We start from the raw sequence: 22,659 nt of genomic DNA on the forward strand, positions 1-22,659 counted from the left end.
CTCAGCCAGGCAAGTGAATGTGCACAGGCACACAAAGGTTTGTCTACTGTTGGCTTTGGAACAATACCAGAAAGAAGCAAATTCACTTCCACCAGAGAGACCTAAAGCGTTTGGCTGCCAAACATGAAGCACGAGTACATTACACATTCCTTAACGCAACCTACAGAGAATTACAGACGTACACTGAAATATCCAGAACACAAACAAGCAAAGTTAAATTGTGTTTTTCTGAAGATTTAACAGGTGAATTTATTTAGAGATCTTTTGTAAAACAATTAGTTATCACATCATTCAAAGTTATGAGGCAGCTTCCAGAAGCAGTCAGTCAGCTGGAATGTATGCCTAGCCCAGGGAGATTGAGTAGGGGTATGTGTGGAAGAGTCAGATTAAGTGTGTAAAAATCAGCCAGAAGAGCACACCTAACCACAATCATGTGCAGCTGAACCAAAGCATGCCCCTGCACTATACAACACTGATATTGGCCTTGTTCCAATGCTTAGAAAACACCATTTCTGCTTCTTCCATTTCCTTCAGGTTATCAAAGATTGGTCAAGTGAGGACAAGGTTTCCACTGCATTGTTTTAAGCCAGTACTTCTTAAATCTAATAAAATTCAAGGAAGGGCAGGAGGGAAGAAAACATTTAAGTATTAGAACAGGCACAGTCTGGGTTAGGTGCTGCTTATTCTCACAAAACAGCCTTGTGTGGTTTCAACTTGCTTGAGGTAGAAGTTGTACCTAAACACAGCACCTACATCAGATAACCCATCCTAACCTGAACCATAAGGTGGATGAAAAAGTATTCAGCCCATTTCGATGCTTAGTGGCAGCAACTACCTAACCATTTCAGATTCCCAGTTTAGATTAAAGCACATTAGGAAATGGGTTATTGCATAAAAAATAAAAAGGACATGTGGAGAACCCAGAGCAAACCTACTCTACAATGAGATGAAGAAAATAGGAAGTACCAGGAGCCAACTGTTTCCAGTGGTTCCATTCACTAAAAGGAGTTCCATTTGGCTCCCAGGGCACAAAAACTTCCTCAAACATCTTGAGGTTTATGGCATCAGTGTCTTCATCTCATTCTAGAAGCTTCTGTCCTTACCGAGGTGACAGAATGGCAATGAAGTCACAGGGGTGAGGGGTAAGGTTGTTTCAGTGAAAATGTCCATGAAGTCTAGTGGAGCTGAAGAGTTTGAGGTAGAAGTTGCCCTTAACCACAGATCTAGGATCAGATTACAACACACCCAATCCTAATCTTAACCATAAGCATATAAAAAATAAAAAGTGACCCAGGATCAGCGTTTTGGGGCAACTTCGACCCAGCTGAACAATGTGCAGAGGCAAGAGGGGTCGTCTCCAAGGTGTCTCAGAGCAGCAATTTCTAAACATGCAACAGAGCAACAGTTTATCTGCTGCGAGACATGAGGTTGGGGAAAATGTGAAGATTAGACAAGTATCTGAAGGGATGACAATAAAGTAAAAAGAGTAGTAACATAACATGTTCCAATAGGTATTGATTGCATTGTCCACAAGTTCTGTCCACTCTAGGGGCACAGGTTCTTCAAGACCAAAGTTGATTAAAGGTTTCAGTCTCTCTCCGAGGTGTTCTCATCCTCTCTCGCCTGTGATGTCCGGTATTACTGCTTGGACAGCTCGTTGGAAAGCCAGTCCAGTCCTTCATACAGTCCTGTGCCCTGCGTCGCACAGGTCGCCTGCACGTGCCACTAAGGAGGAAGAGTGAGAAAGAAAAAAACATTGAGGAGTGTGCGTGTATGTCTACGTCGGAGTTTACACGGGCGTGAGTGAGACTCACCACTCTGCTGCGGAGGCTCTGCAGTCCCAGTTTGTCCGTGAGGTCGCTGACCGCCATAGCGTTGGGAAGGTCCTGCTTGTTAGCAAACACCAGCAATACTGCTTCTCTCAACTCATCCTCCTGGAGCTGGGGGGGGGGGCAGAGTGATTAGATTGCTAGTTTGGGATACTGAGTTTCAAAGCTTATTCACCACGTGCACAGGACACAAGAGGTGTAAAACAGTACAGTGTAATTCTTACCTTGAGAGGGCGTTCCCAACAATGCAGTGATAGAATAACTCGTCATAGTTTATTGTAAAAGGAACACAAGTATATACACGTCAGTGCCAGTACCTTATTCAATGTGCAGGTACAGGAGTGGTTAAGGTGGGTTTATACATAGTGACTGGTAGTAGACTATTCAAGCAAACAGGGCTGAAAAAGTGACTGGTAGCATGAATATATAAATACTTTTGGTAATTTAACAATTATATACACAACCGTTCAAAAGTTTGGGGTCACTTAGAAATGTCCTTGTTTTTGAAAGAAAAGCACATTTTTTGGTCCATTAAAATGACATCAAATTAATCAGAAATACAGTGTAGACATTGTATTAATGTTGTAAATGAAAATGCTGGAAACCGCATATTTTTAATGAAACATCTACATCGGTGTACTGAGGCCCATTATCAGCAACCATCACTCCTGTGTTCTAATGGCACATTGTGTTAGCACAGCTGATAACTGTTGTTCTGATTTTTATAAAGCAATAAAACAGGCCTTCTTGAGACTAGTTGAGTATCTGGAGCATCAGCATTTGTGGGTTCGATTACAGGCTCAAAATGGCCAGAAACAAAGCACTTTCTTCTCAAACAGGACAATGACCAAAAGCACAGCTCCAAACTATGCAAGAACTATTTAGGGAAGAAGCAGTCAGCTGGTATTCTGTCTATAAATGAGTAGCCAGCACAGTCACAGGATCTCAACCCTATTGAGCTGTTGTGGGAGCAGCTTGACCGTATGGTACGTAAGAAGTGCCCATCAAACCAATCCAACTTGTGGGAGGTGCTTCAGGAAGCATGGGGTGAAATCTCTTCAGATTACCTCAACAAATTGACAACTAGAATGCCAACAGTCTGCAAGGTTGTCTTTGACGAAAGTCTGACGAAAGCAAAGTTTGAAGGACACAATTATTTAAATTAAAAATTATTATTTATAACCTTGTCAATGTCTTGACTATATTTCCTATTCATTTTGCAACTAATTTCATGTATGTTTACATGGAAAACAAGTAAATTTACATGTGACCCCAAACTTTTGAACAGTAGTGTATACACACACGTAAACAGGGGTAATAGTGACCAGTAACAGGATAAATACTAACGGTATTGGCAATCAATCTACAGGAGCTTTAAGGAAGTAATACATCTAATCAATAATCCTTTTAGCAGCAGTGTAAGTTGTGTCTGAGTGGGTAGAGACCTGTGGATGGGCATAGAGTCCGTTTGGATGGTCTGTGAGAGAGGAGTAGTTGTTAGCCATTTAACAGTTATGGCCAAGGGATAGAAGCTGTTTAGGAGTCTGTCTGAGCTTTGATGCACCAGTACTGCCTGCCGTACGGGAGTATGGAGAACAGCCCATATCTCAGGTAGCTGGAGTTTTGGGCAATTGTTCCACCGGCTGGCATATATGTCCTGGGAGCTGGGCCATCCGCACCACCTTCTGTAGGGCCTTCCGGTCATGGGCGGTGGAGTTGCCATACTAGACGGTGGTACAACCACTGCTCTCAATAGTGCAGCTGTAAAAGTTCCTGAGTATCTGAGGGGCCATGCAAAACATTTCAGCTTCCTGAGGAGAAGAGGTGTTGCCGTGGCTTCCTCACAACCCTTCTGGTGTGAGAGGACCATGTTAAGTCCTCAGTTATGTGGACACCGAGGAATTTGATGCTATTGTCCCTCTGCACTGCAGCCCCGTCGATGTAAATGGGGGTGTGCACCCCCACCAAGTTGCAATGTCCAGTCAATTATAAATAAACAGACCAGGCCTATAGGCCTACATACCATACCAACACTAAATATACCTACTATTAGCTGGCTACATATCATACATAGAGTAAATATTCCTACCCAGGGCTCTAAAGTGCAACTAATTTGGTTGCACAGGAGACTAAATATTTTGCTCTGATCAGGAGTTTTATTTTGGGAGCACTGTGTGAAAAACCTCCCAGATAATTGTTGTAATGATTAAGCTTTGATGTACCGTTGTTTCCGAGTGCCCTAGAGAAACAAATGTGTGCAGATTCACCATTACTGCAGCGCAAACGGCTTCATTTCTAGACCAACCAGGTCAAAAGATCCGGCCCATATTACCAGCTCAAAATCTATCTTCCCAGAGCGCATTTCACATTGATAAATCATGTCGCGGGTAATTCTAAAACTACTCGCACGTTGACGTTGTTAACCATTTGTTACACTTTGTTCAGTCATGTTAACTCAATGGCTATCTAGCTAACTAGAGTAGAATACTACAAAGCAGCATCAATGAATTAGCCAGCTAACTTGCCTAAATATTCTGAAATAATGTTTTTCGGGTGGGATAAGTTTGAAATGGGCATGGTCTAATTGACTCAACCACCAAAAACAACCAACGAACCAGAAAAATCAGTAGTCATTTCTGGTTGTTTATCAAAGTTAACTGGCTAACTCATTGATCCTGCTTTGTAGTATACACGTCTGGTAACTTTACCAGTATTGCCAGATATTTGTATCAACATTTTAGCTTTTATAATAAACTAATGTTTTCACAATAGTGATGCACCGATATTACATTTTTGGCCGATACCGATATCTTCCTTGCCGAAAAAAAAACGATACCGATTTAACATTTTTGCTGACTTTTAAGCATTCTAGTACAGTTAATTAGTTAACACATACACATGGACACAGCGGTCTAAGGCACTGCATCTCAGTGCAAGAGACATAACTCCAGTCCAGAGTTAAAATCCAGGCTGTATCACATCCGCCCGTGATTGGGAGTCCCATAGGGCGGCGCACAATTGGCCCAGCTTCATCCGGGTTTGGCCGGGGTAAGCCATCATTGTAAATAAGAATTTGATCTAAACTTACTTGCCTAGCTAAATTAAGGTCACACGCACACCACACTGACCAAATAGTTATTTTGTGGGCATTTACGCAGGTCCCCATTTTTTCTTTCACTTGCTGTGCTGTTTCGTCACTTATTTGTTCAGTCGTTTCATTCTCAACCAGGATTGCTATGGAACGCCGTTTGGGTCTTTGCATGTCAAAAAAGATATGTCAAATAACACTACTTGACGTGTCAAATAAGCTTGTTGACCAAGGACCTGAATATGAATGCACGTCACATAATTTAACACATTTTTTACGTGGTTATTACACTATCACTCGTATTTCATGTCACAACGATTAGATACGTATGCTGATAAAGTTGTCTCATGCACCTACAGTGCTGGTCATAAAAAGCTAGCTAGCTCATGGATGCAAACAATGTTCTTCCCCAAAGGACTAGCCACAATAGTGGACTTTGCAGTTAGCCTTCAAAATAAAAGACATAATTCTACTATTTGTATTCATTTGATTCACTGTCAACTATATACTTTTATTTTGAAGACACACCACAAATTCCACTATTGTACCTAATCCTTATTGTGGCTAATTTCACAATACATAACCAAGTCCGGTCAAGCCTCACTAGCCAGATGAAGCTAGCTGGCTGCTTATAACGTTAGCTTTGGGCAACAGGGTTAAGTGGCTGGCTAGCTATTTATTTTCATGAACTGAATTTAAATTTGAATAGGCAAACAAGTGAGAATAATGAAAATGACTGCAGTTTCCACTGGTCATTGTTTTCAGGCTGGTTGTATTGTCACTAGCTAGGTACCAAGCTAAAGCTAGCTACCCCAGAAGTTGCGGTCGAACAAATTATGCTTTATTACCAAATAGGTATCGTAAACACGTTTCGTGGCCGGCGTTTGCTTGTTTGCACAGCTTTGACAGCTTCCACTGTATCTTTTTTGAAACGCAAAGACCCAAACTGTGTTCCATAGTATGTATGACGCTATTATTGTATAACTCCGGAAGGGCAACATCTAAAAATTAGCGCACTTGATAGTGTGTACCAGTGCTCGACCAGTTGGCGAAAGCCAACATCATCCACGACACAGAACGGTTGATTGTCAAGGGCAATGAATTCCATCATCTTGGCTTTAATGGATTTTGCCTTTTGAGTTGTCACACTGAAATTCTTACTCTTTCAAATGACTGCTCGAGCCACATAGCAGACATTGTGGGCTAGGTTAGGAATGCTGTGTCGCAGGTGTACCGCAAAATTTTACATGGCGTCATTACATCACGTACATACGATATATAGGTATGCACGTCAGCTTTGACATCGGCCAATACTGATGTTGGCATTTTTAGCTAATATTGTCCGATTCCGATATGTTCACCGATATATCGTTCAGCTCTAATTTACAATGTTACATATTCGTTTCTAGGGCACAACAGGTGTCAAGAGCAGCTAGAATTAATTTAGGCCCAATATAGGCTCTCTGAATTAAAAAACAAAACATTTAAATAACATTTTCAGGTGTTCCTAAATGTCACGTGGTGCTTCTAACTTTTTAAAGATGGGAGCACCAGTGTATTTTGTGAGTACCAGTGTGAGCACCAATATTTGTTCTTTTAATCTAGAGCACTGTACCCACCATTTTGGAGAGCTCCTCTGCAGACTCCGCCACTCTCTCTCTGTCGTTGCTGTCTACTACAAAGATCAGACCCTGAGGGAGGAACACAAAGTCAGAGCAGGGCAGGGACAGTCAGGAGGCATTACATAAGAGGAATAAAAGAGCAGGCTGTAGTGTAGCCTCCCCGGTTTCCTTTTGGTGTGTGAGTTTACCTGTGTGTTCTGGAAGTAGTGTCTCCAGAGAGGTCTGATCTTGTCCTGACCACCCACATCCCACACTGTGAAGCAGATGTTCTTGTACTCCACCGTCTCCACGTTAAAGCCTGTCACCCACACACACCATTAAGGGACTTAAACAAATAGACATTTCTAATTTCCAGTGTTCAAAAACAATTGTCGTCACATGAGCTATCACCTGGTAAACTTTGAGGGTGTGTGGTGGACTGTATGTATGCATGTATTGGGTTTAAATGTCACTCCCACAATTTATGGATGTCAATATTAGGCTACATACAATGTGTACAAAACATTAGGAACACAGATGCTGGCCCATGGTGACTCCAATGCTTCCCACAGTTGTGTCAAGTTGGCTGGATCTAATGTGGGTGGAGAACCATTCTTGATACACACAGGAAACTGTTGCGTGTGAAAAACTCAGCAGTGTTACAGTTCTTGACACTCACACTGTATACCTGGCACCTACTACCATACCTATTTCAAAGGCACTTAAATATTTTTGTCTTGCCCATTCACCCTCTGAATGGCACACACAAACTATGTCTAAAGGGCTCAAATTCCATCTTTAACCTGTCTCCTCCATCTACACTGATTGAAATCGATTTAACACGTGACATCAATAAGAGATCATAGCTGTCATCTGGATTCACCTGGTCAGTCGATGTCAAGGAAAGAGCAGGGGTTCCTGTTTTGTACACTCTGAATGTGATTAGTGACTCCAATATACCTAGCTATGGTGATCATCAACCAAGGTAATTCGAGTAGGAACAGTTGAGACTGGAGGGTGAAAGGTGGTGGGTGTGACTGAGTGTGTTTTACCAATAGTTGGAATGGTGGTCACTATTTCTCCCAGCTTCAGTTTGTACAAGATAGTGGTTTTCCCTGCAGCATCCAAGCCAACTGAGAAAACACAAACAACGTTATGATTAAAATAACGAGATCTCATTCGCACATACAACTGCAAGCATGAGCGAGCAATCACAAACATGTCCACACTGTCGCATTGACACTTATTGACTGTCCAAAACGATACAGCTGTTTGAAGATACGAAAATCCACCATTCAAATGACAGATAAGCTAAAATGGCTAGCTAACGTTAACTAACAAACTACTCAAGAGAAACTACTCAAATAAAACATTGCTAGAGTAGATAGGTATGTGTGGTAGCTAGTTGGCTATGAACTTTCTGTAAGTTAGTTGACACAATGAACAAAAAATAATAATTTTATGACCAGCACTGTAGATGCGCAAAACAACTTCACCAGCATCATAGCATGAATCGTTGTGACATATGAAATACGAGTGAGTTAAGTTAACGTTAGCTAGCTACAGTAATGTAGCAGTTAGCAACACTAACAAATGTTTACTAACGTTACTTTAATGTTAACTAACGTAGCTAATTTGTTACCGTTACTATTGAATCTTCAAGCTACATCTTTTGGGTCCAACGAATCAGTTTTTCTTCATGGGCTACTTACTCAATAAAGACTCAGCTGACACTTACCCATAAGTATTCTCATCTGTTTCTTGCCGAACAGTCTGGTAAAAACTGACGAGATGAGAAGCCCCATGTTATGAGTGAATGTCCAAATTTTAAATTCTAAATTCTTGTCGTTGTTGAGACGAGGCGTGAATCGTTATGTTTGTGACACCCAAAGCAAGAATCGTTTATTTCTGTCCTCTGATGCTGCTGCCACGTCCGGGCCAACGTGGAACTCCCGACGTCATCTATTTGACTCAACTTTATTAGTAATACTGTGGGTTCAATGTGGTGATGGAAATTAAACAACAGCAATAATATTAACGCACTAATGCAAGACCAGTTGTCTTGACAAACATTATCGTAAGTAAAACAACTCTGCATTTACGGGTTCGACCGATCCAACACTACTCATTTGTATCACATAAAAACACGAGTTAAATGGTAACTTGTTCACAGTGCTTTTGCCAGCCAGATGCAGTTCAATTGTGTGGCACCAGATGTCCTTACAACACGGTTACGCTGTTATTGCAATGCGAACTAATGTCACATCAGATTGACCCTCTGGTCAGTATTTCCCGAGGAATAGTCGATGTACTGCATTTATATAGAAGTACAAATGTATGTGGACAGTATGTGGTCAAATTAGTGTATTTGGCTATTTCAGCCACACCCGTTTGCTGACTGTTGTATAAAATCGAGCACACAGCCATGTAATCTCCATAGACAAAACATTGGCAGTAGAATGGCCTTCCTGAAGAGCTCAGTGACATTCAACGTGGCACCGTCATAGGATGCCACCTTTTCAACCTGCTAGAGCTGCCCTGGTCAATTGTAAGTGCTGTTATTGTGAAGTGGAAATGTCTAGGAGCAACATTGGCTCAGCGCGAAGTGGTAGGCCACATAAACTCACAGAATTCTTCTGTCCTCGGTTGCAACACTGACTACCAAGTTTCAAACTCCCTCTGGAAGCAAAGTCAGCACAATAATTGTTTGTCGGGAGCTTCATGAAATGGGTTTCCATGGCCGAGCAGCCGCACACAAGCCTAAGATCACCATGCACAATGCCAAGAATCAGCTGGAGGGGTGTAAAGCTTGCCACCATTGGACTCTGGAGCAGTGGAAATGCGTGAGTAATGAATCACATTTCATAATCTGCCAGTCCAATGGATTAATCGGGGTTTTGCGGATGCCAGGAGAACAGGAGAACGCTACCAGCCATAATCCATAGTGCCAACTGTAAAGTTGGGTGGAGGAGGAATATTGGTCTGGGTCTGTATTTCATGGTTCGAGCTAGGCCCCTTAGTTCCAGTAAAGGGAAATCTTAACGCTACAGCATACAATGACATTCTAGACGATTCTGTGCTTCCAACCTCGTGGAAACAGTTTGGAGAAGGCCCTTTCCTGTTTCAGTATGGGAATGCCCCCATGCACAAAGCGAGGTCCATACAGAAATGGTTTGTGGAGATCGGTGTGGAAGAACTTGACTGGCCTGCACAGAGCCCTGACCTCAACCCCATCGAATACCTTTGAGATTCATTTGAATGCAGACTCCCAACATCAGTGCCCAACCTCACTAATGCTCTTGTGACTGAATGGAAGCAAGTCCCCACAGCAATGTTCCAACATCTAGTGGAAAGCCTTCAAAGAAGAGTGGAGGCTGTTATAGCAGCAAAGGGGGGACAAACTCCATATTATTGTCCATGATTTTGGAACGAGATGTTCGACAAGCAGGTGTCCACATACTTTTGGTCATGAAGTGTATATAATTCATCATTGGTTTTTAAATTTTGAAGTGTGAGGGATGTCATGTGTTTGTTTCTGCAATGGGCAGGGACCAATGTCACACATAATAGAGATTGTTTGAACTTGCACGCATGACGTGCACACACACGACAGCTGTAGAGCACACCAGACTAACTGAGAATATTCTGTGCAATAGTTGTGCAAAACTTGAGACTTCTGTGTTATCAGGAGTGTGCTGCCCCAATCAATCCATCACATTTATTTTATAAAGCACTTTTTACATCCGCAGTTATCACAAAATGCTTATACAGATACCCAGACTAAAACAAGATCAAGCAATGTGGAAGCACAGTGGATAGGAAAAACTCCCTAAAAAGGCAGGAACCTAGGAAGAAACCTAGAGAGGAACCAGGCTCTGAGGGGTGGCCAGTCCTTATCTGGCTGTGCTGGTGGAGATTATAGCGTACATGGCCATTAAGGCCAGATTGTTCTACAAGATGTTGAAATGTTCATAGATGGCCAGCATGGTCAAATAATAATCACAGTGGTTATAGAGCGTGTAACAGACACCTAGGGCAGCTAGCCTACTATCACAGTCTACTATTACAGAGAAACGTGTTAACCGGGTATTTAGAGTAAACAATGTTTTTACTGCATTTGAGTATTTCTCCTCCTTTCTCCTGTATTTGTGTGTCCCATAAAGAAATAACTTCAATGGCCCCATATTCTGGAATCTCCAGGTTATGCAAGGATGCATTTCCCGCTCGGGCCTTTTCTAAAAATCTTCAAACCTGTATGAGTCATGGTTCACTGTCAGGCAAAAGAAAGCCATGCACGGCATTCCCGAGGGGACATTCCTTCACCTGTCCCATGCCATGGGGCTTTTCGTTGTGCAGGTAAGTGGACACGTGACAGACTGGTCCAAGGTGCAGATATCTTTGTGCCATGGGCGGGGCCGTCTGTTAATAACCCACTCAGATTTATGGAAAGAATCATATCTTTTGTGCTGTGGACCACATGGATAACGCGTTCTTTATTTCAGGCTAAGGACAGGTGCGCTTTGAATAACTTTGCCAAGGTGGCAATTGTGCTGCTCATTCACTATGGATCCTTCGAATGGAACTTTAAGTAACGACCAGGTATGAAATATTTTTTTACTGATTAGTGCAAGTAAATTGATGTGTATCCTAAACCTATTTACATTTTAGGTATAGCTATAGGCCTAGTGGATCCATACAGAGGTCCATACAGAGCTGCATTGGTGCTATAAGCCCAGGCTCAGTCTGTTTTATATAGTAGGCTATTTTAACACACTATTGAATTGATTTTAATTTTCTTCCTTTATTTAGATCACTGGTCTCTCGACTGTGTACCTAGTATCTCTGTCTTTAAGGTAAGCACATCTGACTTCAAACACCCTTAGGCTATCTGTGACACATGGATGTAAAGTGTTGCGTTCATGTTGGCTAGGATTTGAGGACATTTAGGTCTAGCTGTTTCTACATTTATCTGCTCTTAAGTGTAGTGAAACTAACTTTACCTATGTGTTTTCAAATCAAACCAATTTATAGTAGGTTAGTCTAGAACATCTTTTAGTTTGTTGTTGTTGAAAATGTAGACTGGCAAGCTACACCACTGAGAAGTTGACTTCACGTGTCAAGTCATAATAACACGGTTGGCCTCCCATCTTTTCAGATTCATATTTCTTCAGTGTTGCCAGTCAGACCAGTTGAGCAACCTGACATGCATGTTAATAATGCAATGCTGAATGTATCCTAACTCGTCATAGCCTGGGCCCATAGAAAAATATAAAGCACTATGTTTCTATGTCTAACCATAGCTCGTTACACCACTACCATAGTGCAATTTAAGCCTGCATAGCAGATGAGGAGTTTGTTGCTTGGCTGCAAAGAACCGCTTGATTTGTTACGTTTATTTTGGGTCAAGTTTTATACACGTAATTTTTGAGGCTACCTTGTTCTTTTTCTTGACTTCTTATATTTGAATGTATGTAGCCTATATCTGATTGCAGAGGAATTGAGATGAGTGAGTGATTTTTGAGTTGTTAGCCTCCCATTTCAGCACCTACTCGGCTGGACAGCTCCCCCTTTTTACTAAATAACCTCAACCAAGCCCCCTCCACAGTGTGTGTGTGTGTGTGTGTTTGGTTTTACTATCCTTGTGGGGCCCAGAAGTCCTCACATGGATAGCAAAACAAGGACAATTCTGACAAGTGGGGACATTTTGCTGGTCCCCGCAAGTAAAAAGGCTATTTTAGACTTAAGGTTTATGTTTAGGGTTACAATTGGGATTAGGGGTTTGCGGTTAAGGTTAAGGGTTAGGGTTAAGGGTTGGGAATCAATTGTTTGGTCCCCACAATGATAGTAAAACAAATGAGTGTGTGTGTGTGTGTGAGTGAGTGAGAGAGAGAGTTCATGGGCAGTGTGCTCAATTAAATCCATCTACGTCAGGCATACCTGCTAGTTATTCCGATGGTTTATTGGTCATGGTGTAGGCTTACAGTACATTACATTTTATATTGGATTTTATATTTCTTTATTGTATTTCATGGGTTTCTGTTTCAATTTGATTGTAATTATTCTCCATCACAACCTTTGAACATGCTGAATGAAATGATTGAATGTTATGTAATAGTGCTATAATTTTATACAATCAGTATTGAGGTATTTTACTTTCTGCGTACAGCTTGATTGGGAGTTTTTCAGTGCTGGTGGTTTCCATCGCAAGGAGGAGGCACTTACAAGAACAGGTGGGTGGATGAGAAGAGAATGTTTGATTGTGTGTGTGTGTGTGTGTGTGTGTGTGTGTGTGTGTGTGTGTGTGTGTGTGTGCGTGCGCGTGCGTGTGTGTGTGTATGTTCATGCTTGTGTGTGTGTGTGTGTGTGTATGTTTGTGCGTGTGTGCTTATGTGTACCTGTGTGTGTGTGTGTGAGTGTGATAATGCAACTTAGTTATTGTAAAAATGATTTCCAAGGCGGTGTCTTGGCTAAATAGCTGTCTACCAGGCTCACTCAGGATGTAACTACCTGAACATTGCAGGTAGAATAGTCATGAATAGAGCTGACATGATTCCTTACTCTAAATGTATTTTCTACAAAACATAATCATTATGTTTCCCTCTCTGTCTGCCTGTGTCTATACTCCCTCATTGAGGCAGAACTATAGGACTGTGTTCTATCAACTCTAGCTAAAGTCAGAGGAATATTCTAGTAGGGTCACAAAGGCTGGCTGGACAAAGGGACAATAATAGCTGAACTATAGAACAGGGAACGAACAGTACCAGTACAAACGATTTACTGAATGTCCATGGAGTTTAAACATACAATAACCCATCCAGAGCACTGTCAGAAATGTTGGTGATGGGACCAATGTGACCCTTGACACGGTCTTACAGACGCTGTAACACCACGGCTATGAATGATATCAAGTCTATTCCCACTGACCTCAAGCACATTAGACAGGCTATATTCTGTGGCCGTTGATGTACAATGTTGTTGTCATTTTCTCTTAGTTTTGCTAACACGCGCCTGTGTCTCTCTAGGTGAATCCCCTGGTCCAGCTGGCTGTAGCTGATCTGTTGGCAGCAGCCACCTTGATGTTCACCAATGCAATGAATGAGACCGACAGCTTCACAGACAGTGTGTTAATATGTAAACACCTACTGCCTCTGTCACTGGTGAGCCAGCCTACTGTGGTTCTTATTTGCAGGGATAGTGCACGATAACAATCCTCAACTTAGAATGAACGTTCTGTAGATACAATCGAGTTCAATTTTGTACGTGGTCTCCTTAAAAAACACTCTACAGCTTTGAGACGCACTACAGATCTATGAATTACTTGAAATGTGGTTCATATAAAGACTAGAATGCTTGTGTGCTCACCTCTAGACTGAGGTATAGATAAGGCATAGATACTGTACATAGTCTTTGAGTGCTGCAGTGCGAGTGATCCAACTTTAAAAGCATTTTAGTTCATGTTTGTTTAGACTCCACATTCACATACCAGCAGATGAATGTGCAGGGCAGACAGAACACACAGTACATCTGGGGTGGAGGAACTGTTCTAACCTGTGTTATGTCATTGAGCATGACATTATGCTCTGTCGTTTATAGAGACAGAGTGTGAAGAAGCAGTTTTGCAGCTTGTCCTTTTCTATTACAGACCTTTACCCGGTGCGCTTCCTGTTCTTGACACTTTACTGTGTGTTTTTTGTCTATACATTTAACTCTGTGTTTGTGGGTGTGTTTGTGTGTGTATGGTGTGTGTGTGTTCTCTGTTCCAGACATTTTACTGTGTGTCGTTTCTGCTGGTGATAGTGTATGCCTGGGAGTCAAAGCAAGCTGTCGAGAGATGGAGGGAGAGACCAAGAGAGGAAGAGGTGAGGTCCCAACCCTCCACCAAGGGCACACACACACCTCGACTTTGTTTGATTCATTCTAAAATCAAATATCTCTCTCTCCCCCCAGTCCCAGTGTAGACGAAGGGTGGTGGTTTTGCCTGTAAATATACTTGTGTGGTGAGTCACTATTTAATTTCCAACTAAAAACGTCCCTGGATTTAACCAAACTGATCTGTGTCTTAAAAGCAGCATATGTCCCTAACAGTTTGTGTGTGTGATGCCCCAACAGGTTTACGCCGTTGGTGATGTACTTTGCGTACACAATGTCTTTAGTCCTGACCACAGCGGACTTGGTACCAGCCGGACACGGGACAGCAAACAACAGTGAAGTTAGCACATACTGCACCAGGTGTGTGTGTCTTTGTCAAGATTTGTCTTATGACACGAATGAGAGAAAATGTAGATACTCTTGCGAAACAAATCGTATGAATGAAATGGATTCCTTATCGCACGGCTCTCTGTGATTGTGTTTCCTCCTAGCTGTATCCTCTTCTTGCATGTCTGGAGTGACCACTGCTCAGATATTGTGAGTAAATACCTGGTTCCACCTGGGTTGTATCTGTGTGTTTATGAAGGGACTGGAGAGCATATTGAATGAGACCTTGTTTTGCTTTTTAGGAACAGATCCATGACATGTTCATGCGATGCTTCCTCTTCTTTAGTGTGATACTAGTGTTGGTGTGCTGCACAGTAAGTACCAGACATCTTCACTAGTCTAGCATACAACACACAATACAGTTACCATATCACCATGGGTTCATTTACAGTAGTTTAAGTAGTTTACAACCAATGTAATGAAGAAGGATGATCATGAAAATGATGAGTGATGATGTACTGTACCTGTGCAGGTGGTTTACTACAAGGTGGACAGCTTGTATCGCAGGTACGAGGAGGGACTATTTCCTGTGGAGGGAGATGCACGTTCAAGGAAAAGACTGAGGGGTGTGTTCTCCACTGTTCGCTACATGATTGTGGTTATCATCTTCTGCTGGACGCCAGGTACACAAAGTCATCCCAACACACACACACACACACACACACACACACACACACACACACACACACACACACACACACACACACACACACACACACATAGGAGGCTGGTGGGAGGAGCTATAAGAGGACGGGCTCATTGTAATGGATTGGAACGGAATCAATGGAAGTGTACCAAACAAATATAACACATGGAAAAGTGTGTTTTACTCCATTCCAGCCATTACAATGAGCCTGTCCTCCGATAGCTCCTTCCACCAGCCTCCTCTGATACACACACACATTGTCTGCGTGTATCTCCAACCTCCTATTTTTTTTCCTGTCCCCAGCTCTTTTTCTGGTTGTCCTGTCTGTGATGCCAGACATACCTAAAGAGAAGCTCTTCCCCCTCTATGTTATACAGGTCAGTATTTCTATACAACTATCTCACTGCTGACTGCAGACATACATAGCCCTAACAAGATGCCATCACCCAGAATGAATTGCCCTTTCCCCTAGAGAGCGTTCTTTAACTATGTCAAATTAATAATGACACAAGATAAGCACCCATAATGCTTTATCCTTACCCACTGGGCACAGATGTAAATCAAAACTAGACTTTGAACTGACTGACATTTGGTTGAGTTGTCAACTAACGTGAATTCAATGTGAAATCCACAAAAAAATGTCAACGTGTCAATGGATTTAGGCAAAAAATTGTGTGAAAATAAATACAGATTTTTTTTGGTTGGGTACCCACTATACTCCATCTTGGTGTCGCTGCAGGCGGTGACGGTGTCGCTGCAGGGCAGTCTGAACAGTGTAGTCTACGCCTGGAGACGACCAAACTTCAGAGACGCTGTGCTTGGAGAGAGGAGGCCCCTGCTCAGCCAAGACGCCCCCCTGTCCTTCTTCGATGAATCACTGAGGGGGCCGCCAGAGTGACAGAAGAGGAAGCGAGACATTCCACTCGCTAGTTTTTTCTGGTTCATATACAGTCAATAACCTAAACAGACCAAACCCAGCTACTAATGCAATGGTGCTATAGGAGAGCCACCCCCTTAAGCAGAAATGAACTGACCATTTTTGGTCAATGGTAAACGGCCTGAGTGGGACATCTCATCTATCCACCATTTTTGGGGGCGCCCTTGAAGCCTGACCTCTAGCCCTTAACCCCGACTCGAGAGAGATGCTGCTGGTGGAATTCTCCCTCTGGCCCAGATCTAGAAAGAGTTTTCCCTGCTCAAGTACTAACCTTCACCAGTGAGGAAAGCGATTCAACACTGGCCTTAGATCCGTTTCTAGGGATAACTTCATTCCTCTGGAGCCAAGACAATGGAGTTTACGATGTACTTATTTTACTGTTATTTATTCTGAAAAGAATCTTCAATGCTTTCATATTCCTTTTTTAGTACGGTGTTCTTTCTGTAAGAAGGATTGATAAGGTGATTATTATGATGAGTTGTAGAGCCAGGTGGGCCGGAGAATAATAGAAGTCAACAGGATATGACACTGATTCTCATTTGATTAATTCATTGATTAATACGGTTTACAAAGCACTTCCTTAAGGGTTGGGGGATGGGCCCCTTTCCCAATTTCCAATAGATAGCTAGAGTTACTACGGCAGGAATTGTCTACAACATAGAAAACAATGTAACTAGCAAGCATAGCAAGTTATCATTGGTACACATTCACAGGCTTTTGTATCAGGTTGTAAGTCACTCTGGATAAGAACGTCTAATAAATGACAAACATGTCAATGTAAATATAGTATCACCCTGAACAAACTGAAGAAAGACCAGGGGTATCATTTGACATCAATGATCCCTTGATTTTGGGGGGAATTTAGCACATTTCAGGTCTGCTGAGCGCAAACTTGAATGTCGTGAAAATTCTGTGCATCTTCCAGCATGCATTTACTGTGAACACTGAGGCTGTACTCGCTTTAAGTTACTGTTTTAACAGTGGCCAAGTAGGCTACTGTTGCTATTTGATCATAATATAGGCCTACCAGAGTGGCCCTACCATGAAAATCAATGGAGAAAATGCATCCCATAACGCATGGAAATAGCTGTTCTATCATTCAGCCTACAGTAGCAGCCAATGTGTGGTTCTCAGTGTAGGCCTACATTCCGTGAGACTTTTGAAAAAAACATGCAGGGCTTGACATTAACCTGTTTATCCACTTGTCCTTCAGACAAGGTGACTGAAAATGTTGTTGTGTTGTTTAATTCAAGAAACCAAATCAAATGCATTATTATTCGTATACCATTATTACAGAGAATCAGACAAATTGTGCTACCCTCTGCCCATTGGCTACTACGCTTATTCATGCCTGTCTCAAATTACAACACTGCCCCTTTAAGACAAAAAAGCTCTTTATTTGACTAGCTTTTCAGAGATGTCTAGAAATGTTGACATGTTGTGCTCTTGTAGGAAGGAATCACTCTCCTATTGCTGACTGCACATTATCTATAACTGGGCTAATAACTCAATTCGTCACAATTGCCACAGTAAAGGGAAACGTTGATAGTGTTAACTAACAGGGAAAACTCTAGAAAGTTGAGTGAAGTTCAATCTCCTGCTTCTATCTGTGGGCTGATATTTCTTCTGTGCTCTGCAAGGCAGTCCTGGGGGAGCTGTGGGGCAGTGTCAAGCTACTGCGCGCAGTTTAAAGGGAATACTGTTTGACATGTGTATAAAAGTAGAAAAATACGAATGTGAGTCATTTTGCATTTATTTGTTGACCAGTACTTTATTATATTTTGGCAAGTATACCTTCTTTTGTGGTCAGTAAAATCCCAGGAGAACTTTTCATAAAATGTTGTTATGATGTTTTATTTGTACAATAAATGCATTCTTACCCAGTCCCATTCTAGTGATATTCTCCTCATCTCTTTTATGGTAAGCTAAGGAAAAAATGGTTTAGTCCTATGGTGACCTTGTATCATAATGACTTCAGACATCGGAGTGCTGAGTCAAGTGGTGACATAGATGAGATAGGCTTTTGTGCTGTGTCAGGCCCAGTCAGTGTGTGACTATACATGTGAAAGTGTGTGATGAGAGACATGAGAGTTTAAAAGATTAAGGTCACGCACCTTGCTTCGATTCAGCCAGAAGGCCATTAGTGAGGTGAAGATGTTGGGCGGTTACGTATTACTCGCAGTCGGCATTCCAATTCATCCCAAAGGTGTACGATGGGGTTAAGGTCAGGGCTCTGTGTAGGCCAGTCAAGTTCTTCCACACTGATCTCGACACAACATGTCTGTATGGACCTCACTTTATGCAAGGGAGCATTGTCATGCTGAAACAGGAAAGGGCCTTCCACAAACTGTTGCCACAAAGTTGGAAGCACAGAATTGTCTAGAATGTCATTGTATACTGTAGCATTAAGATTTCCTTTCACTGGAACTAAGGTGCCTAGCCCTAACTGTGAAAAACAGCCCAATACCATTATCCCTCCTCCACCAAAATGTATAGTTTGCACTATGCATTAGGGCAGGTAGCATTCTCCTGGCATCCTCCAAACCCAGATTTGTTTGTCGGACTGCCCGATGGTGAAGCATGATTCATCACACCAGAGAAGTCCAATTGTGGCGAGCTTTACAACACTCCAGCCGGGAGCTGGCTAGAAACCGCGACTCAGTTCAGGGCAGGGTACTGGGCAGAGGCCGGCTAGTGGTGACTATTTAATCGTCTGATGGCATTGAGATAGAATCTGTTTTTCAGTCTCTCGGTCCCAGCTTTGATGGACCTGTCCTAACCCCCTCATGGGTCCGTGGCTCGGGTGGCTGAGGTCCTTGATGATCTTCTTGGCCTTCCTGTGACACCGGGTGCTGTAGATGTCCCGGAGGGCAGGCAGTGTGCCCCCGGTAACACATTGAGCTGACCGCACCACCCTCTGAAAAGCTCTGCGGTTGCGGACGGTGCAATTGTCGTACCAGGCGGTGATACAGCCCGACAGGATGCTCTCAATGGTGCATCTGTAGAAGTTTGTGAGGGTCTTAAGGGCCAAGCTTAACCCCCCACCCCATTATCATAAGTACCACATACACCCCTTCCCTCACAACCTCTCTCCTCAATCACTCTGCCCCACCCTATCCCTCCTAATATAAACACCTCCCTGCAGACACAACAGTGGTTCAGGTCGAGAGGTCACTCTATATTGACACTAAACCACTGTTAATGGTTAGCCAGAGAGACCCAGGGCAGGTACTATATGACGTTTTAGTGGTTGATCAGGACAAGGTGTTATATAACACATCATTTGACTACTAGGTTACCTACACAAAGAGATATACAGACTCAGTCTGTGGAAAATGGAAAGTTTCATAGTAGGTCTTTGTGTTTACCTACTTTGCCTTGGTACACACTCGCTGGAGTCAGAAGGTCAGTGTTGTCATTTTATTTGACATGGCAAGGTACACTTTATAAGGACACATTTTGTTTCCCAAATCCCTTATAGCGCTAAGATCATTGGTTGAATATTGACATTCAAAGTATTGTGAACCTCAGCTCCAAGGTCAAGCAAGCCTGACAGAAAACCCTTAGGAAGGCCCATATTATGCAATGTTGGGTGATGGAACCCAAATCCTCAATCCCGCATCTGAACTCCTGCCATTTGGAAGGCTCCTCTGCTGCCCCCATTGTAAGACTAACAGGAGGAAATGTTTTTGCCCTGCACCAGCTAAGCACTTAACCCAGACATTAAACACATAATGTATTGTTTGAACTTTCTATAAAATAAAATAGCATTCTTTACAGTTATTATACAATATTGAAGTATATTCTCCATGGAAATCCAACAAAACATTTTTGCATGGAAACCAAATGTATGGAAATGGAGATTAATTTGCGTTATTGATAAGGTATCATAAAGTCAACAGTCATACACATTGGAGCCCAAGACAGAAAGACCCGGACGCTCTGGGAGAGAGTCGTAGCTTTTCCTGATAACATCTCGACAGCGATAAAAACTATTTTATTGTGTTGACATTCTTCTTTTCTCTATTTTCACCTCAATGTTTAGATGCCAATTGTCCACCTCTTCTCTGTTTATTTACTGCTAAAAGTAATCCATGTAACAATTGAGCTATACTTTAGATTTCTTAGATAGCTATTTCAATTCTGCTCTCTCTCACTAACTTTAGAGCCATGGAGTAGAGACAATTTATCTACAAGTTGATTGGTAAGTCTCGTCATTATTTTATTTTCACAAACAGTGACTTGACCTCCACTATTTCGTCTGTCGGACTGCTCGATGGTGTTGCGTGATTCATCACTCCAGAGAACACATTTCCACTACTCTAGAGTCCAATGGCGGTGAGCTTTACACCACCCCAGCCGACGCTTGGCATTGCACGTTGGGATCTTAGGCTTGTGTGTGGCTGCACGGCCATGGAAACCCATTTCATGAAGCTCCCGATGAACAGTTCTTGTGCTGACATTGCTTCCAAAGGCAGTTTGGAACTTGGTAGTGAGTGTTGCAAGCGTGGACAGACAATTTTTACGCGCTGCGTGCAGTAGTCTGCTTCAGCACTCAGCGGTCCTGTTCTGTGAACTTGTGTGGCCTACCATCTCGCGGCTGAGCCGTTGTTGTTCCTAGATGTTTCCACTTCACAATAACAGCACTTACAGTTGATCAGGGCAGCCCTAGCAGGGCAGAAATTTGACGAACTGACTATGCTACGTTGAAAGTGACTGAGCTCTTCAGTAAGGCCATTGTACTGGCAGTGTTTGTCTATGGAGATTGCATGGCTATGTGCTCGATTTTATACACCTGTCAGTAATAGGTGTTGCTGAAATAGTCGAATCCACTAATTTGAAGGGGTGTCCGTATACTTTTGTAAATATAGTGTATATAGTAAAGTTGCAATAGCCTGCCGGTCCATTATGACATACAGCAGTGGGGAGAACAAGCATTTGATACACTGACGATTTTGCAGGTTTTCCAACTTACAAAGCATGTAGAGGTCTGTAATTTTTTATCATAGGTACAAATTACAGACCTCTACATGCTTTGTAAGTAGGGAAAACCTGCAAAATCAGCAGTGTATCAAATACTTGTTCTCCCCACTGTATGTTCACGCTTTTGGAGATATGAGACTTGCTATATGTTGTATGTTATAATAGGCCAGTGGACTATTGCAGCTGTGAACTTTGAATTGAGCTTTACTTAATCAAATAAGCCCTCTTCCTCCTGTTTCAAATAACTCATCTCCAATACTGTTATTTCATGCTGTGTCTGAAACTGAAATCTATGAATGTTTTAACATCTGTACTTCCTGTATGTGTTTGTACTTCCTGTGTGTGTCTCTGGCCCACAGGTGCTGAGACAGGGGTGAAAAGAGTGAATTCCTACAGCACCGACAGAGACAAAAAGCCAAAGTTAGGTCCTGTGCCTTTTCACTTTTCAGCAGGCTGTACTCTGATTTGAGATCAGTGCACAGTTGCGTGCTTAACTTTTCTGGCGTTGACATGGATCGTCTATGCCAAAGTTCTAGTTGCATGTGATTATGTTATCTGTGAATCAGGTCATTAGTGAATACTGTGTATGCTTTTTAAATAAAGTGAGTTATACTATTTTAATTATTAACTACATCAATAGATTAAGCCAGTAGAAGTTAATTGTATTTTTTGTTAATGGAGAAACTCATTGTTGAGGAATGTGTTTGCTTCTTAAATTGCTTTAAAAACAATTGCTTGTAATATTGTATGTTTTTATTACATTGTATGCTTGAATTTTGTACACTGCATCAATTGTGTTCATGCAGGGCTCCCTTGAAAAAGAGACCTTGGTCTCAATGGGACTCTCTGCTAAAATAAAGGTTAAATAAATGTAATAAAACATAAAACACAATTTAGATATTTCTAAAGACTTTAGTCCCAAATTATTATTTTTGCACATTAAAGAAATCACTCAATGAATGATGTAGCAGCCCAAAGTTGACCAGTGCAATTAGCCTACTTTCATTGAACTATATGTCATAAGATAAAGAAATAAAATGCCCTGGCAATAAAACACTATGGGTCATTCTTTCATACCATATCTATGGAACGAAAGATCAAACATAGCAAATGTTAGAGCACTAATACAATATGAGTGACCTACATAGAGCAGTAATCAACACGTTATGACAAAGCCATCCTCTTTCATGGAGAATAAGTTGGATGTGAGCCGCCAGACCCAAGGCTTTACATTTGTTAAACCTTCATCTACTCTGTTTACCAAACCAAGTCTGACTCAAATGGGTCACATACCATCAGTAATGACATATCTCATTGTC

At 42.1% G+C, this 22,659-nt stretch overlaps 2 protein-coding genes across 2 annotated transcripts; one reads left to right on the plus strand and one right to left on the minus strand.

Annotated features, from left to right (window-relative positions):
- Positions 1–218: 218 nt before the first annotated feature.
- On the minus strand, positions 219–8,468 carry LOC112252432 (ADP-ribosylation factor 4). The gene is made up of 6 exons (XM_024423643.2): positions 8,257–8,468; positions 7,571–7,651; positions 6,728–6,837; positions 6,537–6,608; positions 1,815–1,940; positions 219–1,725 (listed from the first exon to the last, which is right to left on the minus strand). Exons 1-6 carry the CDS (start codon positions 8,321–8,323, stop codon positions 1,639–1,641), a joined length of 543 nt encoding a protein of 180 aa, XP_024279411.1. The 5' UTR covers positions 8,324–8,468; the 3' UTR covers positions 219–1,638.
- A 51-nt stretch (positions 8,469–8,519) lies between these two features.
- si:dkey-30c15.2 (uncharacterized protein LOC558938 homolog) lies at positions 8,520–17,401 on the plus strand. Its single transcript, XM_024413541.2, has 14 exons — positions 8,520–8,595; positions 10,682–10,874; positions 11,021–11,117; positions 11,328–11,371; positions 12,685–12,748; positions 13,541–13,675; positions 14,282–14,377; positions 14,466–14,515; positions 14,628–14,747; positions 14,879–14,924; positions 15,017–15,088; positions 15,247–15,397; positions 15,724–15,797; positions 16,160–17,401. The coding sequence occupies exons 3-14, from the start codon at positions 11,082–11,084 to the stop codon at positions 16,316–16,318; spliced, it is 1,047 nt and encodes a 348-aa protein (XP_024269309.1). The 5' UTR covers positions 8,520–8,595; positions 10,682–10,874; positions 11,021–11,081; the 3' UTR covers positions 16,319–17,401.
- The last annotated feature ends 5,258 nt before the right edge of the window (positions 17,402–22,659 follow it).

Source organism: Oncorhynchus tshawytscha, linkage group LG06, assembly GCF_018296145.1.
Source record: "Oncorhynchus tshawytscha isolate Ot180627B linkage group LG06, Otsh_v2.0, whole genome shotgun sequence".
NCBI classification, from domain to species: Eukaryota; Metazoa; Chordata; class Actinopteri; order Salmoniformes; family Salmonidae; genus Oncorhynchus; species Oncorhynchus tshawytscha.